The 27,956-nt window shown below is 38.2% G+C and overlaps 1 protein-coding gene across 1 annotated transcript; it reads right to left on the reverse strand.

Annotated features, from left to right (window-relative positions):
* Window positions 1-23,968: 23,968 nt before the first annotated feature.
* On the reverse strand, window positions 23,969-25,190 carry LOC150080852 (innexin inx2-like). Its single transcript, XM_090380972.1, has one exon. It carries the CDS (start codon window positions 25,188-25,190, stop codon window positions 24,105-24,107), a length of 1,086 nt encoding a protein of 361 aa, XP_090237098.1. The 3' UTR covers window positions 23,969-24,104.
* Window positions 25,191-27,956: the final 2,766 nt, after the last annotated feature.

A 27,956-nucleotide genomic window follows, 5' to 3' on the forward strand; every position in this document is an offset into this window, starting at 1 on the left:
GGTTAAACTTCAGTTGCCACTTCTTAGCCCATCTGCCCAAATTATCTAGATCCTGTTGCAGTAGCACACTGCCATTACTGTCATTAACAACCCTGCCAACCTTTGTATCATCTACAAACTTCGACATTAAGCCTGATATACCTTCATCAATATCATTGATAAATATACAAAACAACAGTGGACCTAACACCGAACCCTGTGGGACTCGACTAATAACATTAGTCCAAGAAGAGCAGCACCCATTGATTACCACCCTCTGTCTTCTCCCACTTAACCATCCTTTTATCCATTGTAGCAACTTACCCTTAATACCATTCTGCTCCAATTTGTACAAAAGTCTTCTATGCCCAACAGTGTCAAAAGCTTTGCTGAAATCCAAATATATGATATCAAAATTATTTTTTGCAATGGTTTTCCATTTAGATGTATGGTCAGCACAATCTGCAACGTGTTTAATTGTCAACGTTATTCATTCATTTATACAATATTATTCATTACGCTCAAACTCACTCAGCTTCATCACTGCTAATCGCAATGATTTCAAATATATTTTCTGGCTTTCTTAATTGAAAAGGGAATTTCACTCGAGTTTAAAAATAAACTGGCTTAGACAAAATCTCTAAAATCATTAATTTTTATTTCATATTTTATCAGAAAACTTAAATTTCTTATTGGATTTTCACCGTTTTGCCACCAAGACGAAAGTTCTTTCACATTCCACGATTTCCAGTAGCATATGTTTAAAATTTCTTTCAATAGTATCATTATTTTCTTTATTTAATTTAACATCTCTCTGTTGCATTAATAGCTTATCCTTTAAGGATGAACCAATGCATTTAATAACTTGTCACGTGATAATTTTTTAAAATGTGTTCTTACTTTCGATTTTGACTCCTTCAAATTCTATCCACTTCAACACGCTCTCAAATTTATCTTCGTAATTTCCTTCAGAATTTTTCAAATTAGAAATAGCATTGATAGTTCGAATAATTAATTTGTCGGCTTTTACCGTTGTGATTCTGTAAAGCTTCCGAAAGTTAAGAGAGCTCCTGCAGGATGTCGATCATTACTGCTAAATCGTTAAGAAATTCCAGCTTAAAAGTCGGTTTAATAATCCCGAATATTTCTGATTCAAAATGTTTTTCACAGAGCGGGATTATTCTTCCAACCCGCAATTGCCGTCCCCAAGATACATCGTGACCCAAGCACACGACCGATCTTTATAGTTTCCACATCAAGTTCTTTAGCAATCGTCCTTAAAATTCACACTGGTTTTTTGGAGATTGGAGATATAATGCATACAGTTTTTATTTTTATTTTTTTATTAATTATTGCCTGTATGCCATTATATTTTAGAACATTTTCTGCACAGTGAAAGCCTCGACGAAGTTTCAAAATCTGCCAACATTTCATCTTCGTAAAGTGTATATAATATCTTAGTTACCTCAATCCCCCTCCTCTACATTGCTATCCTCACTAGTTCTTTGAATACAGTGCAAAATGTCGGAATCGCACGGATATTCAGCTACTGTGACCAAGTAAACATAGACGGAGAAATTTACTGGAAGGCGTCGATCACTCACTTCTCCGAAAAACATACGCCCGTTTGTCGGAGTAAAGGGGAACCACAACACAGGTTGACCAGAGGCTATTATCCGTGTCGGGAATCTTCTTAATCCTCTGACTGGCTATGGAAAGCACATTGAGTAGCGCGACTTCTCGGTACTGTATGTGACTGCATAGGTTTTACTGACACCACTAACACTGTGAAACGGTAATCCCTTTCATCCTTAATTCGCATTTTCTAATTTTCCTAAAGGCCAAAGGTGAGAGCAATGCATACAAAGTTGTCTCTCCTAATCCGTTCGTTACAAGGAAATTTTCTTCGTTCAACAGGAACTATTTTAAATGTAATTACCAAGGGGGAATTCAGAAAAAAATCGCTGTAAAGAAGTTCGTTAAACAGAAGTCCGACTATAATTAAATCAAAAATGAAGTAATTTTAAAGTACATAACTGGTCGATTGCACTATTAAAATGCCGTTGATGGGCCCCCGCTCGCCCCACCCTAGTTTCTGTTCTGGATACTCAATAATTGCATTCAGGATTTCATTTGAAAAATAAATGATCGTTGGACAACGGGCTGTCGCGAGCCCACTACAGCTCCCCACTGGATATAATCAAACGATGCCGTTACACTACTTATGTAGTTAAATTTATGGGTAAACTGTGGTGTATTTACACCGATATTATATAGTTCATTTTCCACCCCTAACATATTATGCCTTGTGCATTTAGTCTTAAATATACTGTATATATATTTATATTCTTTATTTTATTATTATTATTTTTTTTTTTTTTGTTGTTGATGCATTCAGGGAATGCTTGGAACCGATCGCATCAAGGCGTCAGCTCTGAGGGGCGGCAGGACGAACAGTTGAGTATCAATGAGATGGTTTCATCGGTTGTGAAATAAAAAAAATTGTATTACTGTACTGGAACCTCTGCTTGTAGTGGGTGGGGTAGGGGCCGCTCGCTAATAAATGCTTGCAGTGGGGTAGGGTCGCCATAAGATTTCCGACCCAATACGGGACATGTGGTGTCCTTGGACCTCGGGGGAGGGGTAGTTGGTTGAAACGAAAGACAAGATTCTTGCTTTACAGTGTCTTTAATGACACAAAAGAAAGTATACTGCACTTGTAACTAGAATAGGCAGCGCTAGTGGACGTTATATCCTTACCATTGTCTGTGTCAGACTAAACTGTCACAAGGGAAGATGCCGCTGCCGCACTGTTGCTAAGTTAGAAGTTAGGCTAGTTAGAGCGAACTTAGCGGATATTCCTTTATTAGGCTCATTCGCGTGACTTGGGCCACGCCAATGAGTGTTCAATTACTTTTACGCTAATTATCTTACATTTTATCGCCTTTTTTTAATAAATACGGGACAATTTGCATGGCATACGGGACACAAGACCTCAATACGGTGACATTCCCGTATATACGAGACATATGGCACCCTAGTTAGGGGCCGCTTACTAATAAATGCTTGCAGTGGGGAGAGGGGGAATTTTCATGTTTGCATCCGGTCCCTTGAGTCTTCACCTATCCATTGTGACAGACATCCATTAATGATATCCATCGTATCCGCTGTGAAAAACAATCGCCAAATTGAAGTTTTAGATAGGAGGTAACTGTATGATCCTCCATAGGATCATTCCCAAAGCAAAATGTTTTTTTCTCGTTCTGCTGGCTACTGCTGTTTGCATAAAAGCTGGATCTGCTTTTGCACACACACGAATTATGTAATAAATAATAAATAAATTTTCTGTTTATACTCCGGGACGACCAAACGGTCAGAGGAGTTCAAATGTACGAGTTCAAATTTCCGATGACCTTCTAGGCTTCTGTTTCTGATGAGCGGAATTGGATACATATCAACGTGAGGGAGGCATTGTATAGGAGTCGGCAGATCATAGCAGAACATGTAAAATTCCCAAGAGAAACAGTTTTATTTAATAGGCTAGGTACTAAATACCAGACAATTTGTATTTTCCCAAATGATACCCATATATCTCGATAACATTAAGTGAAAGAAAAACGTTGCATTATAAGTGCTCATAATATACTACAGTGAAGGAAAAAAGTTAAACAAATATCATAAATTAATAACCTGTTCCGTTCTCCTGAGAAAAGGTCAGTTTGCATTTCTCCGGTTAAACATTTCGAGTCCCCACCCCGTTTTCAAAGAGAAAAAACCTTCTTTAGTCTGTCTTACAGATTAAGGATGGTTCTTGAATGAATCTCGTTATTCAGCAATTTTCTGGTACTCTACGAAATACGATTTTTGGCAGTGCAATTGAAAATACTGTAGGTCGTCGATTATCAGAGTTTTATTAACCAGCCGACTGTACATAAAAAAAAAAAAAAAGAAAGAAAGAAAGAAAACAAACAAAAGAGTGGTGCAGTGCAGTACTGGATTTTGGGAACCCATATTCGGAGGCATATGGACTTACATGCTAATGTTTTAAATAAATAACACATTAGCATCTTTAAAAAAAAAAAATACTCGTACATACTTGTTGTTGTAGTTACTGTTTGTAATAAATCTTGTACGGTAATCAGCTTACAGTATTTATTACGTACGTGCATAAAACACTGACGAATTGGGTTGGGTTTCTATTCTCAGAGATGTCTTTTTATCCGAGTAATAGAAATCTCGGCTAACAGAAATCTCGAAGTACCAGTTATCCACGTAACAGTCTCTGTCCCATTCAGCTCGCATAATCAAGGGTCCACTGTATTTATCTGGTACCCGAGAGACGAACTTTATCACATGGAGAGAGAAAGAGGGAAGATGCAAAATTCAGCACGCCAACATGAATGCAGTAGACAACGTGTTGCTTGCATGTGATAGCAGGGGGCCGTACTTACCAAATTATAGCACATATATATATATATTTCCTGCAGGCTCCAGCGCCCCGAATTGCCAACCGCAGGTCCATAGCGTGATCCCCCCCCGCCCCATCCGAGTGAAGGAGATGTTTGCTATGCGTGCAGGAACTAGTCCGTACGGTTTTGTATGGACAAGAAAGTAATTCATTGGGTTTTCAGATGTTTGCTTCTTCTCTTTCTTGGACCAGTTCATTATATTAGACTAGGTGGACGGAAGTGACTTTCTTCAAGCGATAGATGTGGACGACTTTCAAAAGCCTTATTCTACTGATTATTTTTGAACTGAAATAATGCTTCCTGAGCGGCTTCTCTGTTGCCATGTATTTATGGCCATTTCGGCCTGCTAATATTAATAATCCCCTGCGAAACACACGCTTATATGCCTTCAGACACTACTGTACTGTGCTATGCAGGTTCAGATTAGAATGCTATAAAGAGGTTCACCGAACTCCTGACCATCATGACGCACATTTTCTAGCCGTCTGCTTCTTCTTCTTATTGTTTTCCTCCCCCCCCCCGTCGTAAAAAACTCAGTGACCGCCAATCAGTGCAACAGTTTTGGGAGAGGGATGCATTTATGCGTGACAGGTAAAGCTCCCATCCTCTGTCTTGCCTCTGTAAGCTGCCGTGGAAACCAATGATTAGCATCTTATCTGTACGGCATCTCTACAAAGATGGTTACTAGTGGACATTTCGTGAGAAAGAAAACAGTAACTGCATAGATATAACCACAGTCACATTATTGACTACGTGATTGCCTGAAAACAATAATAAAAAATACTCGTATATTATAATAATAATAAAAATAACAAGCCGTAGCTATAAAAAGTATTATTAACTTGCCTCTGACTTGTCATAAAATGACGGGGTAGATACTTTAAATAAATTTAGTTTTTTTCATATTTTAGTTTTAACGAAAATTTATTTTAAGGAGTGTCTCTTCCAAAGTGCAATTTTGATGTCGCGCGTTTATTTTATATTTAATTCTTTTTTTAATTGGTGAATAATTGTTATTGTTTGGTGTTGTTGACTTCCACCGTACTGGGCAGACACAAATCGGCGCCTCCGTATCCAGGTGGAAAGGAGCAGCAGTGCGCAGCACACGCTTCTTGATTAGAACGGGGTTCGAGCCCATGATCATCGCATATCCCCGGAGCAATATGGCCTTAGTTGCTAATGCTCCTAAAAACCAAAATAACAAATCAAAATCACAACTCTCACTGCAATTGTCAGAAAATTTCAAATTCTAGGGTGTGTAAAGGGTAAGTTAGCAGAGCATGAAGACGACACAAATTATTTTCATAAATAACAAACTTTTAATGAGCATTATATAACAAAATTTACATGAATAACAATTTTTTTAGACTTATATAAACAAAATTTACATATATACATACAAATTCCAAATTTTGAATTTACATGTAAATAGGAACTATGATACAAGACAATTCACCATCTCACACACATCATCATCAACTATTCCTCAATTATTCCTCATATGTATATATAATTTACGTTGGTTAACACAACCCTTCCTTTCCTTTTTCCTTAGTGGTAATCTCTCACATATTTTATAAATTCCAATTATTGTTTGGAAATGGGGCTTCTCTTCCTTTACAGGTTTACACATATCACTTTACATCGGTTGTCTCTTTACTACTACAAATCACCAATGTGTATCATTTCACCCATCTCTCAGATTAATTACTATTTTTCATACCCTTACATCAGTAATACTTTCTGCAAATCACTTATTTATATCTTAATTTATATCCTTAGTTAGCGTCTTGGTTATTCCCATTTTCTAATACAGGGCGGGGTTCCCCTTTTCCCTCAAGATCTCTGAATAAAATACATTTTTTCCCTTAACACATTACCTAGAATCTTATCTGTTATATTATCATCTGTTAACACTTTGTCTAAAATAATAATATAGGTTACCACATCCTCATCTTACTACGCCTATGATTTATTCCATTGGCGTATCCAGGTATCATCGTAAGGGGGGAGGCATAGCAACCAAACTTTATATATATATAAAGCCTCCTGCGTTCATTTTCTTTAATTTCGAATTTTTAGTTAAAGGGGCATATGCCCTCTCTGCTCACCCCTGAATACGCCCCTGATTTATTCTATTATTAATTCCCTTATATATTTTTCATTCTTTATCCCTTTAGTACCCTTACATCGTTTCATGGCCAGTAACTTTATCTATAATCTAACCCGACTTAATAACTTGTGACTAGCAAGTGAAAACATGACACCCAGCTTACCCCTCCTTTAAAATCTCTTGTCCACCAAATAAAGCAACTCGCCTACTAGACATAAGCGCCTGGCTAGTAAGTCAAGCCTTACAGAGACAGATGGGCCAGATCGCTGGTTAAAAATGATGCAAGGAATCGGGCTCAATAGCAATCAGAAAACTACCCCCAGCTAGGGATGCGGAACATCACGTCCAGTTGTTTGCACAAAACGTGAGGAGCACGTTTTGTGCAAACGAGCTCCACACTTTACGAATAAGCTCTCACACCTTACGAATAATGATGATGCAGGACTTTTGGATTTCATTTGCTTAATCGAAACCTAGTTAGGAAAAGTCTAACTACGGCCTCAAACTACAAATGTGTTGGAATCGGAAGAACAGATAGACGAGGAGGGGGGGGAGTTATAATTTGCTATCAAAATAAATACCAGTCTATAAGAGAACGAACAACCAATTCAAATACTGTAATTTTGAAGGGATTTGCGTTACATTTTTAAAAGAGTACGTGAAAATACAGTTATGCATGATATACCTTCCACCTGAGCACACAAAAGAGACAAGAAATGAGCTTTATGCGTGGCTTGCTGCAAATCTAAACCCATCAGTGGACACAATAATAGCGGGAGATTTTAATATGCCTCTTCCGAAACACAGAGGCCAAAAAGTAGCTGGATGCTACACCAGGCGCATTGTATTTAACGCAGCTTCCGACACCAAGGTGAATGCAGCAACTTGACCTGTTATACCATAGTTCGTTAGACATAAAGCTAATTCAAAACTTTATAAAATTTAAGTCGGACCACAACCCCGTTGAAGGAGAAGTAGCACTGAAGATCAATAAATACATGCAGGGTAAATACACACACACGAACTGGAAAAGTAAGTATTTCTTCTCCATGAAGTATATTAATGCAGAAATCATCCTCATCTCACTAGTTAAAACTGGAAAGACCTGCAAGATGATGCGATAAAACAATGAAATTAAATAATCCCCCCCCTATGGAGGAATTCTTTAATTTCATTGTTTTATGGTACTTTTATCTCATTTTAATAGCATTTTATTCGTATTCCAAATTCGCGTTTATGACAAAATGGCTTCCTTCACTAAAGGTTGCACGGGGGTTTAATATTTCTTGGATCGGGTTGGGGTTCACCACTGTGATCTTCTGGGGTGTTGGACTGTCCGTGTGTCAATAGTGAGGAACACATTATGAGTTTTAAATTATGTAATTTTGTTTAGTTTAATAACTAAACAAAATTACATAATTTAAATTCTAGTTAAACTTTGAGGTTAGTTTAATAATTTAATTCAATAAGCTAGTAACTTTTTTAATTAAAATGAAACCATTTGTCTATCCATATCAAATATCATTTGGTATAGATAGACAAATAGGAAAATTGGAAATCCCGCAGTTATAATGTATGGAAAAAAGAAATTCATAGATTAAATAAAAAATAAATTTTCTGTTTATACTCCGGGACGACCAAACGGTCAGAGGAGTTCACAAGATAGACAGAGTACAAAAAACAGCACCGTATTCAGCAGTCACGGGCTTGAAACCCGGTCACTCAAGGCACGTGTACTTATGCACTCGCGCGCCTAACCACTAGGCTACGGTCCGTGCACGCTTCATGTGTGTTATTTAAGATTCATGCATGTGTGTCGTTTCAGAATAAAATTTGAAATTTAGAATTTTAAAAATTCATTATTTTTACTTTTCTTTTCAACATTTGAATATTTTCCAATATTTATACTTTATGTATTTTGGCCACATTTTTCACATTTCAAAAACTTTTTTTCTAAAACATCTTTCAGGCATATGTTATTAGTTTCTTCTTCTACTACACTCTCTTAGTCAGGGTCCTCTCTAAGAGGTTGCGTTTTTACGCCGCTAGTTTGCCAAAGTATACTTTAAACTCTTTTCTTTGCTTTATTTTTTTTCACGTTCTACTCTTTTCTTCTTTCCATCGAGCTATTAGTGCAACACGAGGGCAATATAGACATTCGTACTCTCCTGTCTCTATGCTGCATTTGCCTGTTTCTCTTACTATTTTTCATTTTTCCTTTTTTGACTCCCAAACTTACGTCTTCACCAAAATTTTCATTCGAAATTTTTTCATGTGACCTATCCTCTCTCAATATTTTTCCTTTTTGATACGCAAAATTACTTTTTAAAATACTTTAATTTAATTAGAAACATGCGTCAGAGATACCTGCATTATTTATTAACCTTTTATAGCTTGCATCAAACATTTTCTTTCCGTTAGCGTTTTATTTCATTATATTTTTTTCCCACCTTCAATTTGACGCTGGCTATTTCTTTTTGCAAATTATTAATCATTATTTTTATTACGGTATAGTTTAGGGCTAAAGCCTCGGGTTATGTAAAGAGTTTAACTAATGTACAAGTTAGTGCAATTGCATCATTTCAGTACATAGCCAACTGCTTAAGTAGTTATAAATTGGCATCGTTGTGGTTATATCTCATACTGTGAATACCTTCACAACGAGTTGCCATGATATTGCACTACTTCGAATAAGTAACGCTTCGCTATAGGAGAAGACTATTGTCGTTTATTTTCAGCGGATACCATCACTCATACGGCACCGTTTCGGAGCTTATTGGCTCCTCCTCATCAGTGGGTGGGCGCTACCCTGGTGTTCCATTGATGATAACCCAGTTGCGAAGTATAAATCGACAATATGACAGATGCCTGATGGTGGTGTGGAGTAATTTAGATTATTTTATTCACAATATGAAATATACTTAATGATGCCAATTTATAACTACTTAAGTAGTTGGCTATGTACTGAAATGATACAATTGCACTAACATGTATATTAGTTGCATAATCTGATACTTTAGCCCTAAACTATGCAGTAATCTAAATTACTCCACACGTCAGGCATCTCTCATATTGTGGATTTATACTTCGCCACTGGGTGGTCATCATTGCAACGCCAGGGTACCTGCTCACCCACCGATGAGAGGCCAACAGCTTTGAACGGTGAAATATGTGGGTGGGGGGGGAGCTGATGGCCAAGGAGCTTCCGAGAATAGGTAACAACAATCTTTTTTTTTTTTTTTTTTTTTAATGTAAATCCCAAACACAAGAGGTATTACAACCTATAGTACTTAGTACCGTGCTTGGGTTGGTGGTTGAGAAGACGAAAGAAGATATTTGTTGACATTGGACTTGAACTTCTGTAGATTGTAATTTTCAGGAAATATTTATGAAGGAAGGTTGTTCCAGAAAACGGCAGTTGAATGAATAAACGAGGAAGAAGAAAAGTTGGTTCTGTGAGTTTGAAGTTGGACAGTAAATGGATGTTGGCTGGTGGCTGCACGTGTTCGAACTGTTTTGAAAGAGAGAGCGAGAATTATAGAACCCAATTCAGAAGAACAGTGCCCACGGAAATATCTGTAGAAGAGGCATGCAGCAGAAACAGTACGTCTATGAGAAAGCGATAATTCCTTATGGAGAGCCTCTGTTAGAGATGAATCATTAATTAACCTAACTGCCCTCTTCTGAATGGAATCAAGAGGCCTGAGAGAGGTTTTGGGGCCACCACGCCAGATGTGGGAATTCCTTGGTAGGGCGGATTTGCGATTTATACAGAGTGAGCAGCTGTTTGGAAGAAAAATAACGCCGAGAGCGAAAGAGAAAACCAAGTTTTTTGGATGCAGAGGAAGCAATATTTGTAATGTGCTTGTGCCAAGAGAGATTATAAGTCAGAGTAATCCCCAAAAGAGATATATCCTTTTGCCTAGAAATCGGAGTGTCACTAAAGATAAGCATAGGAGCAGAAGAATCCTTTTTGCGAGATATAAGACAAGATTGAGTTTTAGAAGGGTTGAAATCAACTAAGTTGTCTTTGTCCCACTGGAGAATTACCTGAAGATCAGCATTTAACGAATTGGTAGCAGATTTTCTAAAGGTTGAAGCTGATTGAGCAGGGCACAGTTTCTCAAAATGGAAAGTGGATTGCAATGTGCTATCATCGACCAAACTACGGATAGGATTTCCGGTCAATGGAAGGTCATTAATATACAAGAGGAAAAGAGTGGGGGAAAGAACTGAACCTTGGGGGACGCCAGCATTAGTGGAGAAGTTAGAAGACAGAGAGCCATCTACCATCATCCTCAGTGAGCGATCAGAGAGAAAACTGGATAACCAATTATAAAAAAAACAGTTGGCAAACCATAAGATGGAAGCTTGTTTAGAAGACCTTTATGCCAGACATGATCGAAAGCCTTTGAGATGTCAAGAGCAACTACTTGAGTTTCACCTAACCTTTCCATTGAATTAGTCTATAAATGAGTAACATAAGCCAGAATATCACCAATGGATCGACACTGACGGAATCCATACTGACGATCGTTGATCAGACGGAAGGTTTCTAGGTAGTTTAAGAGTTGGCGGTTAATTGATTTCTCCATTACTTTAGAAAGAGTAGAAGTAATTACAATGGGACGATAATTGGATGGGAGGGATATGTCACCCTTTTTTGGAACTAGCTGGATATGAGCAAATTTCCAAGCAGAAGGAAAAACACCTTTGGAATAAGAAAATGAATAAAGGTGACATAGAACAGGAGTAAGTTCGGGAGCACAAGTTTTGAGAACAAGTGGAGAAATACCATCGGGACCTGGAGCTTTCTTAGCATCAAGATTCGTCAAAATCCTTCTAATATCCTTTTGACGGAAGACCACAGGAGGCATTGAATGGAGTGTGTTGGGAATGGTGGGAGGTGTTTTACCAAGATCATTAATACATGAGCTGGAAGAAAAATGGGATGCTAGCAGGTCAGCTTTATCCTTGGTTGAAGTGACAACAGAACCATCTGGTTTGGACAGAGGTGGGAGCAGTGATGGGCAAAAGTTGCGGCCAATAGCTTTGGCAAGAGACCAGAATGCTCGGCCACCATTAGGGCAACAAGCAGGTTTTCTACTCTTAGCCTGTTCAAACTCTAATTTGGACTGATTAATAACTGCTTTACAATTGTTGCGAACTTTGGTGTAGGCAGAAAATGACACTGAAGAATTAGAAACAAGCCAACATTCTTCTCTTGAACAGCCTTAGCACATTTATTGGAAAACCAAGGTTTAGATAAGGGACGAGATTTTAAAGTGGATTGTGGGATAAGGGATTCCATTCCTGCAAGAATAATTTCACTGACACGATCTGAGCAAACGTTGACATCTGATGTTTTAAAACAGTAATCCGACCAAGGAAAAGAAATCTCGCAGGTCATCCCATTTTGCATTCTTGTAATGCCAACAACACGAGGTTGGGAATAGCCATGAGATAAAGGCTCCATTGGAGAAAAGACAATCACCAAGTTGTGATCTGAAGTGCCTAAAGGACCTATAACTTCGACCGTGTACTTAGAAGGGTTGTTTGTGAGAAAAAGATCGAGAATATTTTTCGAGAATGTACAAGAATACCGGATAGGATTGTCTGGTAATCTTGTAGGTAAATGAACAATCTGTGCAAGGTCATTAGTAATTGCAAAAAGCCTCAGCATCTCGACCAGCTGGGTCGGTGTGACTAGAAAACGGAAGCCAGCTGGAGTTGTGAACGTTAAAATCACCAAGGAAAATTACCTCACTGTTAGAAAAAGTTGGACTGGAGAAAGTCAAGTTGCAAAGAGAGGACGTCAAAGAGCTCCAAGTGATTAGTGGAGTTGGGTGAACGGTAGAGACAACAGATGAATTTGACACAATGAGGTAGAGAGATTTTAAGCCAGAGAAGATCAAAGAGAGGAGATTGTAAAAAGTCTGACAGGGAATATCAGAACGGACATATGCACAAGTACTACCGATAACTGAGATTCTGTCAGAAAAAGTACATGGAGTTTGGCAGACTGCAAGTGGAAGTGGACATCGTTGAGATTTGAATTGAGAACACATATATTTGTGAAATGAATTAGGAAGTATTTGGGAGGTTTAGATCTTTTCGCAGATAGGCTTGCTCTATTAGTTTGACAATTCATGGTGTATTCAATGGTAAGAAAAAGTGGATGGGGCATGCTGTATGAAGTAATGGAATTTTTGGATATGGCGTACACATGGTAAGAATATACCCAGATCCTTGGCATAACGTGGCCTTGAAAATGCCCCCCGCATACACACTACTCGGACTCCCTCCAATCATTATGTGGCAGAGTAGAGGTAGTAAGATTATACACTAGCTGATCCGGAAGCCTCCTAGAGTTACCAATAGGTTCGGTCCGGTGTACTAACTAGCGGCCGGCCTGCGAACACCGTTTTAGAGCTGTACCCTCGAAATGTAAGGAATATTGGATATCGCCACGATGTTCATCATAACCTGAAAAGTCATCAATCATACTGCATGATGGAAGAGATGCGGAAGGATTGACCGGAACTTAGCTCTAGAGACTAAACTTGGGTTCCTACATTTCAAGCCTCCAATAAGCAAAGTGCTGATATTGCGCCGGTTGATGAGAGTCTTCTACCACCTAGTACTGCCTGGTAACATAGAGGGGGCGGCACTCCTCCATGTGGTGTGGACGCCACGCCTCGACCCCTGCTTATGTTGGTTCACACCTGGGTGGTTACCCACCATGTACTTGTGCATGGAGGTTATACCCAGGATTACTAACAGTCCCACCATCGTGAAGGCGCAAGGATTTGGCTGTCACAGACCGTCCGGACTTTGCCGAAATTGGGTCCACTTGACTTGAGTGTCACCCGAATATCAGTTCCATCAGCGTTTTTGACTTCCAGGTAGCAAGTACAGCTTGTCTGGCATATCTGAGAGAATGTCTCTGGCAACCTCAAGGACCATAACTACTACTACTACTACTACTAGTGAAGCGTTGCCTATTCGAGGAATTGTTTTTGAGTGGTGTGAGTTGAAGGAGTAACTGTCCCTTTCATCCCCCTGATGGCATTTCTTTATCTTCCTCTTCTACTATCACTTTCCTACATCTTTTTTGCTTTCCTAAGTCTAATAGGTATAGTATGCATAACATATTTCAAACGGTGCTGCATGGGTGATAGTATCCACTGAGATAAGTAACAAGTCTTCTCCTATGGTGAAGCGTTACTTATTCGAGGTAGTGCAATATCATGGCAACTCGTTTGGTATTGATAATTTTAGTTTACAGATCCTTCACCTTCCAATTGGCTTTGCAATTCAGCCCATAATTTTCTTCATTCATCATAACCTTTCATATATTAACATTCTTTTGTCTTTTTCCAATCTATGATACTTCTTTTTTCTACTATCCTTACCCTTCTAGTCGTTGGCACTTTGTGTAATTTTCACCTTAATCTATGCACACTTTATCAGACTTATCTATTTTTACATTCTTATATACCTTTGCATTCTTTACTGCTGCTTTGCGCGTTTTGGTGCATTTATCATACCCCAGGGTTCGGTGTTGTACCCACTGTTGTGTTGTATATTTATCAATGATATTGAAGAAGGTATATCAGGCTTAATGTCCAAGTTTGTAGATGATACAAAGATTGGCAAGGTAGTTGATCTCAGTACTGGCAGTGTGCTACTGCAACAGGATCTAGAAAAGTTGGGTAGATGGGCTGAGAAATGTCGACTGAAGTCTAGCATTGACAAATGCAAGGTACTGCATATGGGTAGAAGTAACCGCAGAGAAATATACCAACTGTGCGGTACTACACTCAGGGCGGTAGAAAATGAAAAAGACCTGGGAATATTTGTGCAGTCAGATATGAATTTTTCTGAGCAATGTAGACAAGCTGCAAGAGCAGGCCATGGGGTTTTGTCAATGATATACAGGAATTTTGCTAGTAGGGAAAAGGGAAAAGGAGGCAATGGTCAGGCCACGCCTTGAGTACTGCGTACCGGCCTGGAGGCCTCATTTTAAGAAGGATGTAGAGTTGCTTGAACGAGTACACGGAAGGACAAGATTGGTGAGGGGAGCGAAGGGATCCTCTTACCAAGAAAGGTTTAAGTTCTGCAAATTGCATCATTTGGAGACTAGGCACCTGCGAGGTGATTTGATTGAGGGATACAACGCCTTTATTTTCTATTTATTTATCGTATGATGTGAGCAATACACGAAGGAACCAGTTTTTTTCCTGCTTCCTTCGTGTATAGTGGCTGTGAGATCCAACCGGATAGTACGCCACCATCGTGATAACCAAGCCCGAGACGGGAATCGAACCTGCGACCTTTGGGTTGCTAGGTAGGCACTTTACCCACCGGGCTATCAGGCGCCTTGAATGGTTTGAGCGGATTCAATTCTGATGGGATTCTTCCTCATGCTCAGATTACGAACCTGAGGGGGCATGAATTCAAATTGAGGAAAGACAGTTGTAGAATAGATGTGCGAACATTTGCCTTTAGCTAGCGAGTGGTTGATTGCTGGAACAAACTTTCATCTGTCGTTGTGGAAGTTCATAGCTTAAATAAATTCAAGGAGGAACTGGAGAAACAAACGTTTAGAGAGAATGGATGTATGAAATAGTTTTTTTTTCCCCTAATGCTCTACAACAACAACAACTACTACCACATTTTCTATTTATACTCCGGACGACCACATAAGGTCAGAGGAGTTCACAAGATAAAGAGATACAAGAATATTATTATATTTAGTTGCCACCTACACTCAAACTGCGTTCACCCTCACGCTTGGTCAGACTACGGTGCCCTTAATTGATTGAAGTCATTGTGCATGTCAGACATAGTCCCTTTCTGTACATAGCTATAAGAAAACTGGATTAGCTACTAAGTTCATATTGTTAAAGAACTTCACCACGGGTTGCCTTGGTATTGCACTACCGTAATGGAAAAGTATTTTGATCTTTCCTATTCAAAGCGTATGCCACTATCCAGATCCGGGTTTCAATTCTGATTGGAGTCTCATTGGTGGGCAGGTAGACACTGAAGACCTGAGCAACGTTGGCGAGATATACATTACATACTATAAATGTATATCGGTGCTTCTCAAAGTGGGCGATATCGCCCCCTAGGGGGCGTTAGGCATGAAAGGGGGCGGATGATTAATGATTGGCCGTTACAATGGTTTTATGGCTTATTTAAAAAATGCTGTGCCAAATATTATTATTGTTCATTGTGTCATTCACCGTCAGCATTTAGTTGCGAAAAACTTGGTGATCAACTGCACAATTCTCTACAAACTGTTATTTCTGCTATAAACAAAATTAAAGCACATTTTTTGAATGATGGTATATTTCGAAAGCTTTGTGATCAAAACAGTGAAGATTTTGAACGATTGCAACTTCACTCCGAGGTTCAGTGGCTGTCAAAAGGCAACTGTCTCAACAGATTTTATGAACTCTTTGATACTGTTGTCGAGGGTTTTGAAGATAGGAACAACGACCTTATTAATGATCTCAAGAAAAAGAAAATTGCTAATCTTGCAGATTTATTTACTGTTGTTGTTATTTGGTTTTTAGGAGCATTAGCAACTAAGGCCATACTGCTCCGGGATATGTGGTGGTCATTCCCTGACCTTTCCGCATCCTCCGTATTTGGTGGTGAATTTATTTACTAGATTCAGCTTAATGAACTAACATTTGCAAGGACAAGATAACTCTTATTAAGACGAAAACTCAAATTTCAGCATTTATTTCAAAATTAAAGCTTTTTATGCGCAACATAGGACGACGTGAATTGTATCAATTTCCAAATCTGTTGGAAATAGAGAAAAAAGAAAAACTAGCTGATGAAACTCTACTAATTTTTTGTAAATCATCTAGAAATGTTGCACAGAGATATGCAGGAAAAGTTCGAAGATCACCTTAATTTGAAAATTCCAGATTGGTTATAAATCCTTTTTTAAATAATGATGATGGTGAACGTTTTGTAGAAGAATTGATTGAGTTACAAAATGAAGTTGAACTGAAGCCAAAATTTCAAAATTCATATCAGGAATTTTGGTTACAAAAGAAAATCTGACCATTATCCTGCATTGTGGGGAATTGTAAAAAAAATACTTATTTCTTTTCCAACATCATATCTAGTCGAAACTGGTTTCAGTGCAGTATCCCAATCGCTGACAAAACAAAGAAATTGTCGGGATGTTGTTAAACGTGACGATTTACAACTTCTACTTACTGATATTAAAACCTAATATTGATAAGCTAATAAATCTCCACCAAGCTGCAAACAGACAAATGTTCGTGTCGGTTATTTAGCTTCACTTTATATTGGTGGGCTAAAAAAAAGCTCTGGCGAGGGCTTTTTTTTTAGGGGGCTGTGATCCAAAAAAGTTTGAGAAGCACTGATGTATATACAGTACTATAAATAAATAAATTTTCTATTTATACTTCTGAAGGGCCACATAAGGTCTGAGGCGATAATAAGATAGAGTGAATAATACAAAAACATTGTATGGTATTTAGTAGGCATTTGAGCTTGAATCACTTTTCCCTCGAACGCGACCACTTGGCTAGTGAGGCCTGTTCCACACGGTCTCCAATGAGAGTCGAATCCCTGGCATACACTTTAAATAAGAATATACTCCTCCATTGGATCAGTGCCTTTTTATTTATCTACTGACCAATTACTCTCTACATTATGTAATCGACGCAGTAAGTAGCAAACCTAGTTTGCTCATAGTTATGTTCAGAAAGAAGCTATGCTCGACATGCACACTATATAGCGTTCATAGCTTGAGGTTTTTGTCCTAGAATTAACCATGTTATTTGTTGATTAAAATGATATTATTGAATAATACATTAAAAATTTAGGACATTTATTTCTTCACGTGTTTCGTACTCGGCCATCGCTTACTTCTGGGCACGCGCTTTCTCTTTGAAAATTAACAACTGATATAGTCTATTTGCTACTGTATAGCCTTGATTCTTGTCTGTAATGACACGAAACAAAGGAAGTTGCGTACCGTTGCAAGTATCATCAACTTAAACATATCAAACAAAAACAGTAGTGTCAAATAATTACAAAATTCTTGGTGAGACATTGAATGATTTTTGGCGCGTTCAGTGTTTCGGAGTCTAAAAAGTGGAAAGCACTTGGCCACTAATCCCAGAAATATAGGTGTACCGTATTCGTAAAACACATGAATACCTTTCCCAGGCGTGGAATGGACCTTAGCGCACCGAAAGCCATGCGGCTCGTAACATGGTAAAGTCATATACTTAATTATTTAAAAATAAAATATTTTATTAACGAATGTTCTGTCACGTGAAATTTTCAATCTCGATCCCCTGCAACCTGTCCACAAACAAGGGATAAAAATAAACTTAATACGTCCCAGCATGAATCCCGTAAATTAAATCCAAATTATAATCATTCCGCTTCAATGTAGATGGTGTTAGTGCTGCGATGGTCCTGAATTTCCTCTTTGTTGTCTGGTTACTTATAAAATCGCTGGTCGATTACAAACAGACAAGGTCCCCTTCCCTACCATCGCTCCCCCCTCTCGAAGTTACTCATTAAAGTGGAAATGTTGTGGTGGGTACCTCTCGAGCCATTGACCAAGTAGGTTCTGCGTTGTGCTTGAACACCCTTTCAAGGCCACCAGATTTTTGCTGTTCTCCCAACAAACGGGGGAAACGGCAATTTTGCACGGTGAGCGAACGTGTTCCGAATCTATTTCGAAGTTCTCAAACACGTGCTCTTTGTAGTTAGGATCTCATTATTCGTTTCAACTGTGTGCATGAAATCACGTGATCCCTCGGCAGTAATTTTCCACGCACTTGTTTTTGGAAAGTTTCACAATGGATAAAGAAGCACAGCGAATGCTCGTGCAGAATTTATGATCTTTTCCGACATCTCCACACAACCCTTACGAATGAAGCAATTTGAGGGCAGGTAATATTCGCAGGTGTATACCGGCTTCTCAGGAAATGCTCGAATAATAGCCCACACTTCAAGAACGTACTGGTTTCAATTTAATGGTATACAGAAGAACTGTGTGACGCTTCTTAAAACACTGTCTCGATCGACTTATCACTTTTTTTTTCTTAAATTTCTAGTACAACTTTACCCACGTTTTACGAACAAAAATTAGTTTAAAAAAATACAATATTTAATATTAATGTATAAATAAAATTTGTAAAACACAAAAACTTTGGGTTGTTTTGGGCGGGGATCGACTACATGCAGGGAGAATTTATCCCCCTGAATGCAGTCGATCCCCGCCCGAAACCTGGAAAAAATAAGTAGTTTTTAGTATCCCCCACACATAAAAATTTGTATAGACCACATGCTTAATCAACGTTAACAAGTTTTTCCATAAGATGTTGAATCGAATATACCCAATAAAGATCCTAGCTGAGCAAACAGCAGGCTCTAGAGTCAATAGCTACTTCAGTTAGCCCTCTTTGGAGTGATGACAAAATTAATTTCAGAAGTTTCTATATAATGGCAGATTTGCTGCCTGTTAAGGTCTGGAGCAGTTCCTTGGACAAAAACTTCTTTTCAATTACTGACATCATGGCTATTCTATTTTTAACTGTGACAAACAATCCAGGATGAAAGTGCATTGGCTTTGTGGGGAGGTTTTCAGCATTTGTTCATACACATATCATGTTTCAATGTAATATTCTGCCTACAGTCTTAAGTGGTTTGCTCAGGGAGTGTTGTTGTAAAGAGATAAGTAATATTATTAATTTTGATTTAATTTTTAATGTTAATTTTAAGAAATGCACATCTTCTGAGTAGAGTGCTGTATAATACCCATTGACGTGAGCATCAAGAGATTATCTTTAATTGTATAGTTCGAAATTGTTCGTTAATAACACAACAGTCCTTTCTCGAAAACCTTCATCTTGCAGTAGAGGGAAAAGTCCGATGTCCTTGAGTTACGGAGCGAGAGTTTTCTATTCAAGTTTGCAGGTGCGTGGTAATCGAGTGGACTGCACTCATCGCAGTTCCGAATCTCTCAAACACGTGCTCTTTGTAGTTAGGATCATATTATTCGTTTCAACTACTTCAGGAATTTCTTTAGTTTCGACTGTCCCAGAAGAAGCTAAAATCTAACGATGCAACAAGTTATTAATTGAATTAAATGTTTCCCCCTCATGTTTTCGATGGATTCCACAGCATAGCATTCTTACCGCTTTAATTAAGAGTGCGCGCTTAGTATAGTGATCCGGCAATGTCACTCATTTGGAGAGTGCCTGGGCTGAAATCTCAGTGACTGGGTGGATCCTAAAAGGCTGTATAATTAATAATCTCAGGTGGAGGTTTCTTCCAGTCAGTTATTCCCACTTTTTCACCCTCACAAAACAGTGGCAGATTCAGTAGTGAGTTATCGACCCCCCTTCCCCGGGGCCTTAATAAATCGGAGAAAACTCTGAGAGGTTAATTTAATTGATCACATATCCATCATAGTTACATCATCCCTTCCCATAGAAAAATTGTCTGGATCCTCCAGTAGCACAACATGCAAATCGGCCCTTATATGTGCATACAGAGCAATATGGCATTAGATGTTGATGCGCCTGAAACCCAACAGCAGCTAACACTTATTATTCTAGCCGCAATATATATATATATATTTTTTCTTCTTAAAACTGGCGTCTGGTTGTGTTTCTTCTTCGTTTCGGCCAACAGACTAAGAACGCTTGATACAAATGTTGCATTCATTTATTGAATGCAGAAGAAAGTTCAGAAGGTCAACACTAGTGTGATTATAAGAGCCGATTCACTGGGCAATTCTCACCAGGGCTTCAATCACCCTTGTGAAACCTGATCGGCTTTGTTCACGTGTTTTCTTTTCTCTGCTGTCAAAACAAGACGCTGAAGTAAGCAAGAGAGCGACATAAGACCTCAACTCTGCCTGTTTAGTGTAAGAAACCTGCAGCGCAGCTTCCAGCAAGTTTTCTATTCCAAAATAAACAGCGACTCCTAGTGAAGTAATATTGATTTGATTTCTAAGAATATACGACTGTAATCAAACAAGGAAAATATTCTTTTTTTCATTAATGTGTGATTTATAGTAAATAAAAACAACAGATATTAACTAAAAATCTTTTATTGTTTCAAAAAATGTTGATACAAAATGCTTATAAAATTTGACAACACTACACTTTTTGCACACTGTATAGAGGCATGTAGCAAAAGACGCGATAAAATGCGGTTCTCCATAACAAGACAGAACCGTTTAAAAATAAATTCATTCGTATACAAAATAGGTAAAAAATCTCTCAGAATATTGGCAGTGAACATTATTTGGCCCCAGTAGTATTTGGTCCTTCACATTGAGATCATTTACACGACAAATATAGACAGTAACCACTTATGCGACTGTGTAACTGGAAATATTTTCCAGAAACATAAGAAATAAAGCATATTTATAAAAATAATTTTTAAATTATTACAAAAATCATTTCGTTGTCAGTCAGCATGGTGGACGAGAGGGAAAAAATGCACAGCATTGCTGAGATAATATTTAACGACGCAAATGCATCGTTCTTCTGTATTGGGAAGAACTTCCATTTTGTTAGAGGAAATATTGCATTTTGAGCTGCTTGGAATAGTGGAGTACGCAATTCGCTGTTTGAATTGGAAATTAAAATATTCGCTAAAAAGTGAAATACTTAAAAATAACAAGACCTTAGAGATGAAAAGAAATTTTTATTTCTTTATACGCAAGTTTTTCTCATCCTCTCTCTTCTGAAATGAGGGATAGAGTTACACGGAGCCTGGACACACCAGGAACACGTGCGATCACAGACGGCATGTGACTTGCCTCGAACACACAACTGTCGCCACTCGTCACAAGCTTGAGATGTTTGTAACAAGGGGAGGGGAAGAAGTTGACGATGGAATGGTAAAAACTGGCAGTCCGAATAGTCCCTAAACAGGGGATTATCACTTGGTCTTTCCAGGAGGTGGAATGTTCCTGACAACTGAAATAGCACTTACAGGTAGATTGGAAAATGTATGCAATAAAATACTGTGTTCTTTCTTCCTCTTTACACTTTAATTTTCTTACCTCTTTCATTCGGCTTTTCCCCCTTCCACACACTCCTGAGTAACAAGAACTGATTTGCCAATGACCGAACTCGCGCACGCAAAACCAGCACAGAGAGGAAACGACCAGACAGTACAGCTAAAACTTCGTTGCAGTCGAGTATAACTTCCGGTCCCCATTGGGGCCACAACAAAGGACGCAGGAAGCGGGATGCGAACTCCTATTTCATTGTAACTCTCAAGGTCACAGGAGATTTTCGCGAGCTTTGGATCTAAAATGTAATTAGAATTGATTTTTGTATTAGCACGTCTCTCCCCTCAGATAGGTGGGAGTGGAAGGGGTTAAAAAAAAAGAAAGAAAAAAAAATCAATGTTCGTTGATGTGTTCTACAGCTCTATAGTCCTTTGTTCCTTTGAAGAAAAAGTTTAAAGCATGTCTTTGGAATGTTTTGTTTATAAAAAGGCACATGAACTTGATATCAGCATAAAATATGATGCCATCTCACACACACACAAAAAAAAAAAAAAAGTTCGCAGTTAAAGCTAAGTGTTCGGTTGCTTCTGTGCCCACTTTCACATCCTATCAGGAATAACAGTTAATGTCATGAAAGCTTTGTTACAGTGCACCGATAAGGTTCTTGCACAAAAGACAATTGTCACGTTTTCTTACTCAAATACAAAAGAGAAGTTGACTCTCCTACCGGATATCTTTAGTCAGATAGTGAATTTAGAGCGTGGAGAATTGGATTGGATTAGATCGGTGGAAGGCCTTGAGAAACACTTGAGAGATTTCAAAAAGAAAATAAATTATCAAAATGCTGTTCCAGCTGAAAATTTTTACCTACCGAAACAAAGAACTTACTGGAATCCACTGTTGCGAATACCTGGATAGGAATAGAATCCCACTTAATATTATTTATAGCCACGAAAGCAATTGGAACTAGGGCTGCACAAAATAAACGTCCCTAACAAAGATTAGGCAGATTGGCGACACTTTATCTGGACGTGTGTGAGGTGGGGGAATATTTTAGCTGCTTCTGCCTTGCATGCATTTGCGATACTTAGACTGAAAATGGCGACAGCAAAGTACATTGATTCAACACTGTTAGCCACATGCACAGGCTTGATGGTGTGACCATGGCATGAACAAAAGTCAAAACCACGGATCATTTGCTTTCATTTATTAAAACTTTTCAAAATCTTTTGATGTGCTTTATTTTATTGGATGTACAACGTTATATTCATAGAGGAAAGAGTCGGCCTTGTTTTACCATAAAAAGTGAAAGCGAATTTCAGTTTCAGTGGCCAGTCTGCTCCTCCTGTGAAACAGGTAGTCTGTCTCCGAAGAAATGCATGGAATTACACTACCTCACCAGCAAGTAACAAATAATAAAAATGAAGACAATTACTGCAATATTTAATATGAAAAAAGAGCTGCCAGGATGATTTATAACTTACCGATTCGGTGCACCTTCAAAACTGTATAATTTAAGAGTTAGAATACATCACAATGACTATGCAGTTCATCTTTGACTGTAATGCTAGCAGATTCTCTATAGAAACAATGTAATTAATTTTTTTTTTTTTTTTTTTCGAATGAGCACGCTATTTTGAATGTTAACTCTGTGGAGATTTTCGTAGGAAATAATAAGATTTCATTTTGGCTTTTACGAACCTTTTAAAAGATTAAGTCCAGATTTCACATTACACCCTGGTTATCTAATCAGAACACTACAGATTCCGCTAATAAAGCCTAACAGAGTTTTAGTTATCAACTGATATTAGATTTTAGTGTAGTAGTAACTAGCAATTGAAGAACAAAATTTGAAAAGGATGTTAATTTGCTAGAATATCATCCAATTAAAAAAAATAAATAAATTTCGGTTTTCAGGAAGTTAAAAGTATCCCAAAAGCCCAAATAAAAAACATTTTAACTAGAAAAATAGGCATTTTTGTTCAGATTTGCCACAGAAACATAGGAAACAGTTGGAATTAACTAATTCTCAAAAAAGAAAAAAAAACCCTGCAGAACTGAATCCCCATTTGCAAAATGTCTCTGTAATGATATGTTTAAACCAGCTGATTCTCAACTCATAAAGGACAGCAGACTAGAGAATAAATATGCCACACATGTGGAATGATGCATAAAAGCAAGGAATTAGTTACGTTTAATGATCTGCCCTCGTTTAATGACTGAAGTAAGAGCAAATGATAAATATGGGCACGTATAATGCTTATTGCTGTAAAGTTGGTTCTTACATATTAAACTTTAAGTAGCACTTTAGCTATCTTGCCACTCATCATGGCATACAAAAAATGAGCATTTTTAGGATTGTAAAATAATACTGTAAATTATACAACACATTAAAACGCTAAGTGTTTGATTTACTTAAACAAAATTAAAATATACGCAATAAAAAAATTGACCATAAGATATTTGGGACGGAAAGAGACCATGATTCTGATAAATGTCATGGTATGTCTCTTGGCTTTTTTTCTAAGGCCATGGCAAGGTCCGTGATAAAGTCTCTATAATTGAGACTGTCCATGTTTTTGCACAACAAGTCCAGCAGGAACCAATCGCCTAACTTACATTTCTTGATGACAAAATCGAGGTGATCTGCATGGGAAAGTCTAGCTCGGGACCGCAATACCAGAAAGCGGGACTGAGGCCAGAAAAGCACAACAAGGCGGTAGATTAAGAACATACCTGTCAGAACTGCGAGGATAACAAACCAAAACCACAAGAAGACGTAGATCTTCTCATTGATGATGTTGATGGGTAGAATGCACATAGCGTCATGACGTTGGACATCTCCGGATGACCCATATCGGTGGAAGGTACATTTGGTGATACGTGGAAAGACTCTGATCATTGGATCGTATCGGACAGACCAGTCCCATTCGGTGAAGTGAAGAACTTTAGATCCGTAAGTCGAAAACTCTCCTCCGAGAAATTTGTCCATGAGATACATCTGACCAACGACATTGGCAAAGTTCAGCGCTTCACAGAAAAAGAATTCTGCCGCGTATAAACCGTGGTTATGAAAGTTAGCAACCCAGTAGTCCACCAGGGCTGTTCTTGCTTCGATCTTCTTGTCCTTAGTCATGATGGGAGAATTGAGACCCAGGAGCAACGCCCTCACTCTTCCTCCTTCCCATAGCTTCCACAGATACCTTGGAATGTAGAAAAGGATAGCTTGCAGAAACAAAACGAAACACACCCACTGGTAGTAGGCGTGATAAACCCTCTTTTCTCCAGGAGTGAACTTGTCTACACCCGGGTACGGCACTTCGGATCCCACTTTCTTGAACCAAGCACTTTCGACACTGAATGTAGAATGTATCCAACAGAAAGCGTCCAGGAGATTGTTTGGAATGTCATCTCGAGAGATGCAGTCAATGGGGTCGCCAATATACTGACGTGACGTCACTAGAATACTGAAGGCAATCAGAATAATGACGGTTGCCTTATAATGCAGTCGAAATACATTGTTGTCAACAGTCACAGTGTCAATTTTAAGAAGGCTACGTAACGACCCGAACACTTTATCCATGATGACCGCAACCAGGAACAAAAATTGTGGCTAACAGAACTCCTCTGTCACACGACGAATGCATGCAGTGACCTCTGGTAAAACATGGTTGATGTCACGTTAGCCGTTGAAACGTGCTGATTGGTTGCAAGTCTTGTAATGCACCAATCGAGACTCGAGCTTCGCTGTTGAGAGGCGCTTTTGTTTTGTCCGACTCTCTCTTTTCCCCTTAGTGTGTCGTTGCTAAGGGCAACGGCGGAACGGTCGAAATGGTTGGCACGCGTGGTTACCTCCGTCCCCTTTAGGGGAAACAGTCACAAAAGGAGGGGGTGGGGGAAGATTTCTGTAGACAACGGGAGGAAGGATATTTTAAAATAATCGGTTGCAACTAAAGTGCGGGTTGATGCGCACGAGCTTCCGGTCTGTTCTGTGCCGTAAGAACAACGAAGCTACGGGGTGGTTGACGCCACGTGCATAGAAAGTTACGTTAGGCATGTCTTTCGTTCAAATGCAGTTCTAGGCTATGATGCTTAAAAGCAAACTCTCTGGGAGGAAGGCTGTGGGGGTAGGGGGTAGGAGTAGCGGGCCCTGAATTCATTTAGATAATCTTTGAGTCTTTGTTAAAAAGCACAAAATTGCAGAAAATGCAAAATAATGGAGTGAATCCCTTTAAAATAAATGTTGCCTGAATCACAAAAGAAATTCTGGCTACAGATGTTTGTGGTATTGCCTCTAAAAAAATTAGAATCTTTTCTATGTACAGACGTTTGCTGGGAGAGACTAGTGTCTTACAAAAATAAAAATAAAAAAAACATAAAAAAGCACCTTTGATTCCATAATCGAGAGTTTGTCCATGTTTAGCATAAGTGTAAACCCAGTGCATATAGTGGGGAGGGGGCGCCACAAGTACTCCGAAGTATACATTACTCACTGAGTGTAATGCATTCAATGAAAATATGATTGTACAGAAAACTGAAAGTGGATAATTATAAAAAATAAACGATAAGTTGGGAGGCTTCATACGCCAACTCATGGAGGGGGGGGGGGGATAGAAGCCTTCCCAAGAACATTTTGTGTTGACGTTTATGAAAGCTACCGCGAATGCTATACGGACATTGTGTCATGAAACCTACAGAGAAAATTGGGTTCGGTTCCATTTCTGAAAAAATATGAATTACTTATAAAATATCACTTTTAACGTTTGTGGTTAAAATTTAATTTAATTTACCGCTACTTTGATTAACGTATTAAATATAGCACAAAAATTAAGACTGTACAGCAATGAGAGTACAGAAAAATAGTAATCTTTATGAATATATAATAACGTGTGTACAGAATGTGTTGTATCCATTACAACACATTATATTTTATTTGTATTTTATTTTAATTGACATGGAGTCGTCTTCTTCAGAAATGTTTCAGGAGGCGCTTTTTTCCAAGATAATCTCGTTTCTTTATAAATTTCACGATTGCATGCAAACGGAACGCACAAATTGGAACTAATACGATTTGCACGGAGTAACAAGTTTACGAAGCTTAAAAAAAAAAGGAATGAAGACAAGATTCTGAAAATGTATTTATGTTTTTTATATGATTGAAGATTTCAGTAAAGGGGGAAACACATTTCACCATAATAACGCAAAAATCCACACAATTCCAGCTATCGGTATTTTCGCAAATGCGAAAACATCGAGTTTACTACCCGTTTATATTTGCTTGCAGTAACAGAAAAGCCCAATAAACTGGAAAGTGAAAATTGTTTTTCTTGTTTTATGGTCGTGACTTCCAGAAATGTGCTTTAGAAAAATATCACAAAGGCGTTTAAAATTGATTTTTATAACGATGATGAACATATGATAACGATGAAAGTGTAGCGCATTTTAGTGATTTGAATTGGTAACTAATACAATTTGCACTATAAAAACGACATTTTAGAGAGTTATATGTAGCGAAAATTTCAACTTCAGAGGTCGTGGAACGAATTACCAAAAAACAATGTGTTCACATTGTTTTTTTGGTAATTCGTTCGTTTGGTAATACCGTAATGAACTCGGGTTTGGTAAACCCGGGTTCACATTACGATATTTTCAAGGTACGATGGTATCTCTGAAACGGATTAATATCGTAAAACTGGGTACACTGTATCCAACGCGCGAGATTTGAAATGCGGTATTTATGAATGTTTAACATTCATTTTTTTGCAATTAATCTTCATATTTTCGATTTTGTTGATACTTTGAAAAAAAAAAAAAACTCTTGTAAAAAATGTAAAAAAATTATTGTACTGCATATAAAAGTAGAGTGGATGAAGTATTCAATGTGTAACTGAAAAGTGTGAAAGTATTTGACATTATATAATATATAATTCCTACAAGAAAATAATTAAATTTAAATTCATACTTCTTACAAGGAAGTATTTAATTCATAATTGTAAAGATTAATTAATAATTTAATAAATAGTAATTTTTTTCTGAGATACGTTTAGTATTGGTATTGACAAATGATGCAACGAAGCAAGCTTAGACACCATCAGTTTAAAAAAAAAAAAAAAAACAACCCTATCGGTCCTATTTAATAATTAATTTGTCTAAATTTTTTTAAAAATAATTCACACTATACATTTCCACAGCACCAGATAGAAGTTTGTCCAACAATCAACTACTGAAGGCAAACTTCTGCACATCTGTACTGCAACCATCCAGGGGCGGGCCGTCCCGAGAGTGAAGGGGTGCACTGCACCCGAGTGCCCACGTTCAACGGGCGCCTGAAAACCTGAAACTTACATTC

Source organism: Mastigoproctus giganteus, chromosome 9 (assembly GCF_048544385.1).
Source record: "Mastigoproctus giganteus isolate SK-2022 chromosome 9, ASM4854438v1, whole genome shotgun sequence".
NCBI lineage: Eukaryota > Metazoa > Arthropoda > Arachnida > Uropygi > Thelyphonidae > Mastigoproctus > Mastigoproctus giganteus.

Bases quoted from the DNA above. Each gene is read 5' to 3' on its own strand.
- LOC150080852 (XM_090380972.1), bottom strand. From the start codon at position 25,190: ATGGATAAAGTGTTCGGGTCGTTACGTAGCCTTCTTAAAATTGACACT.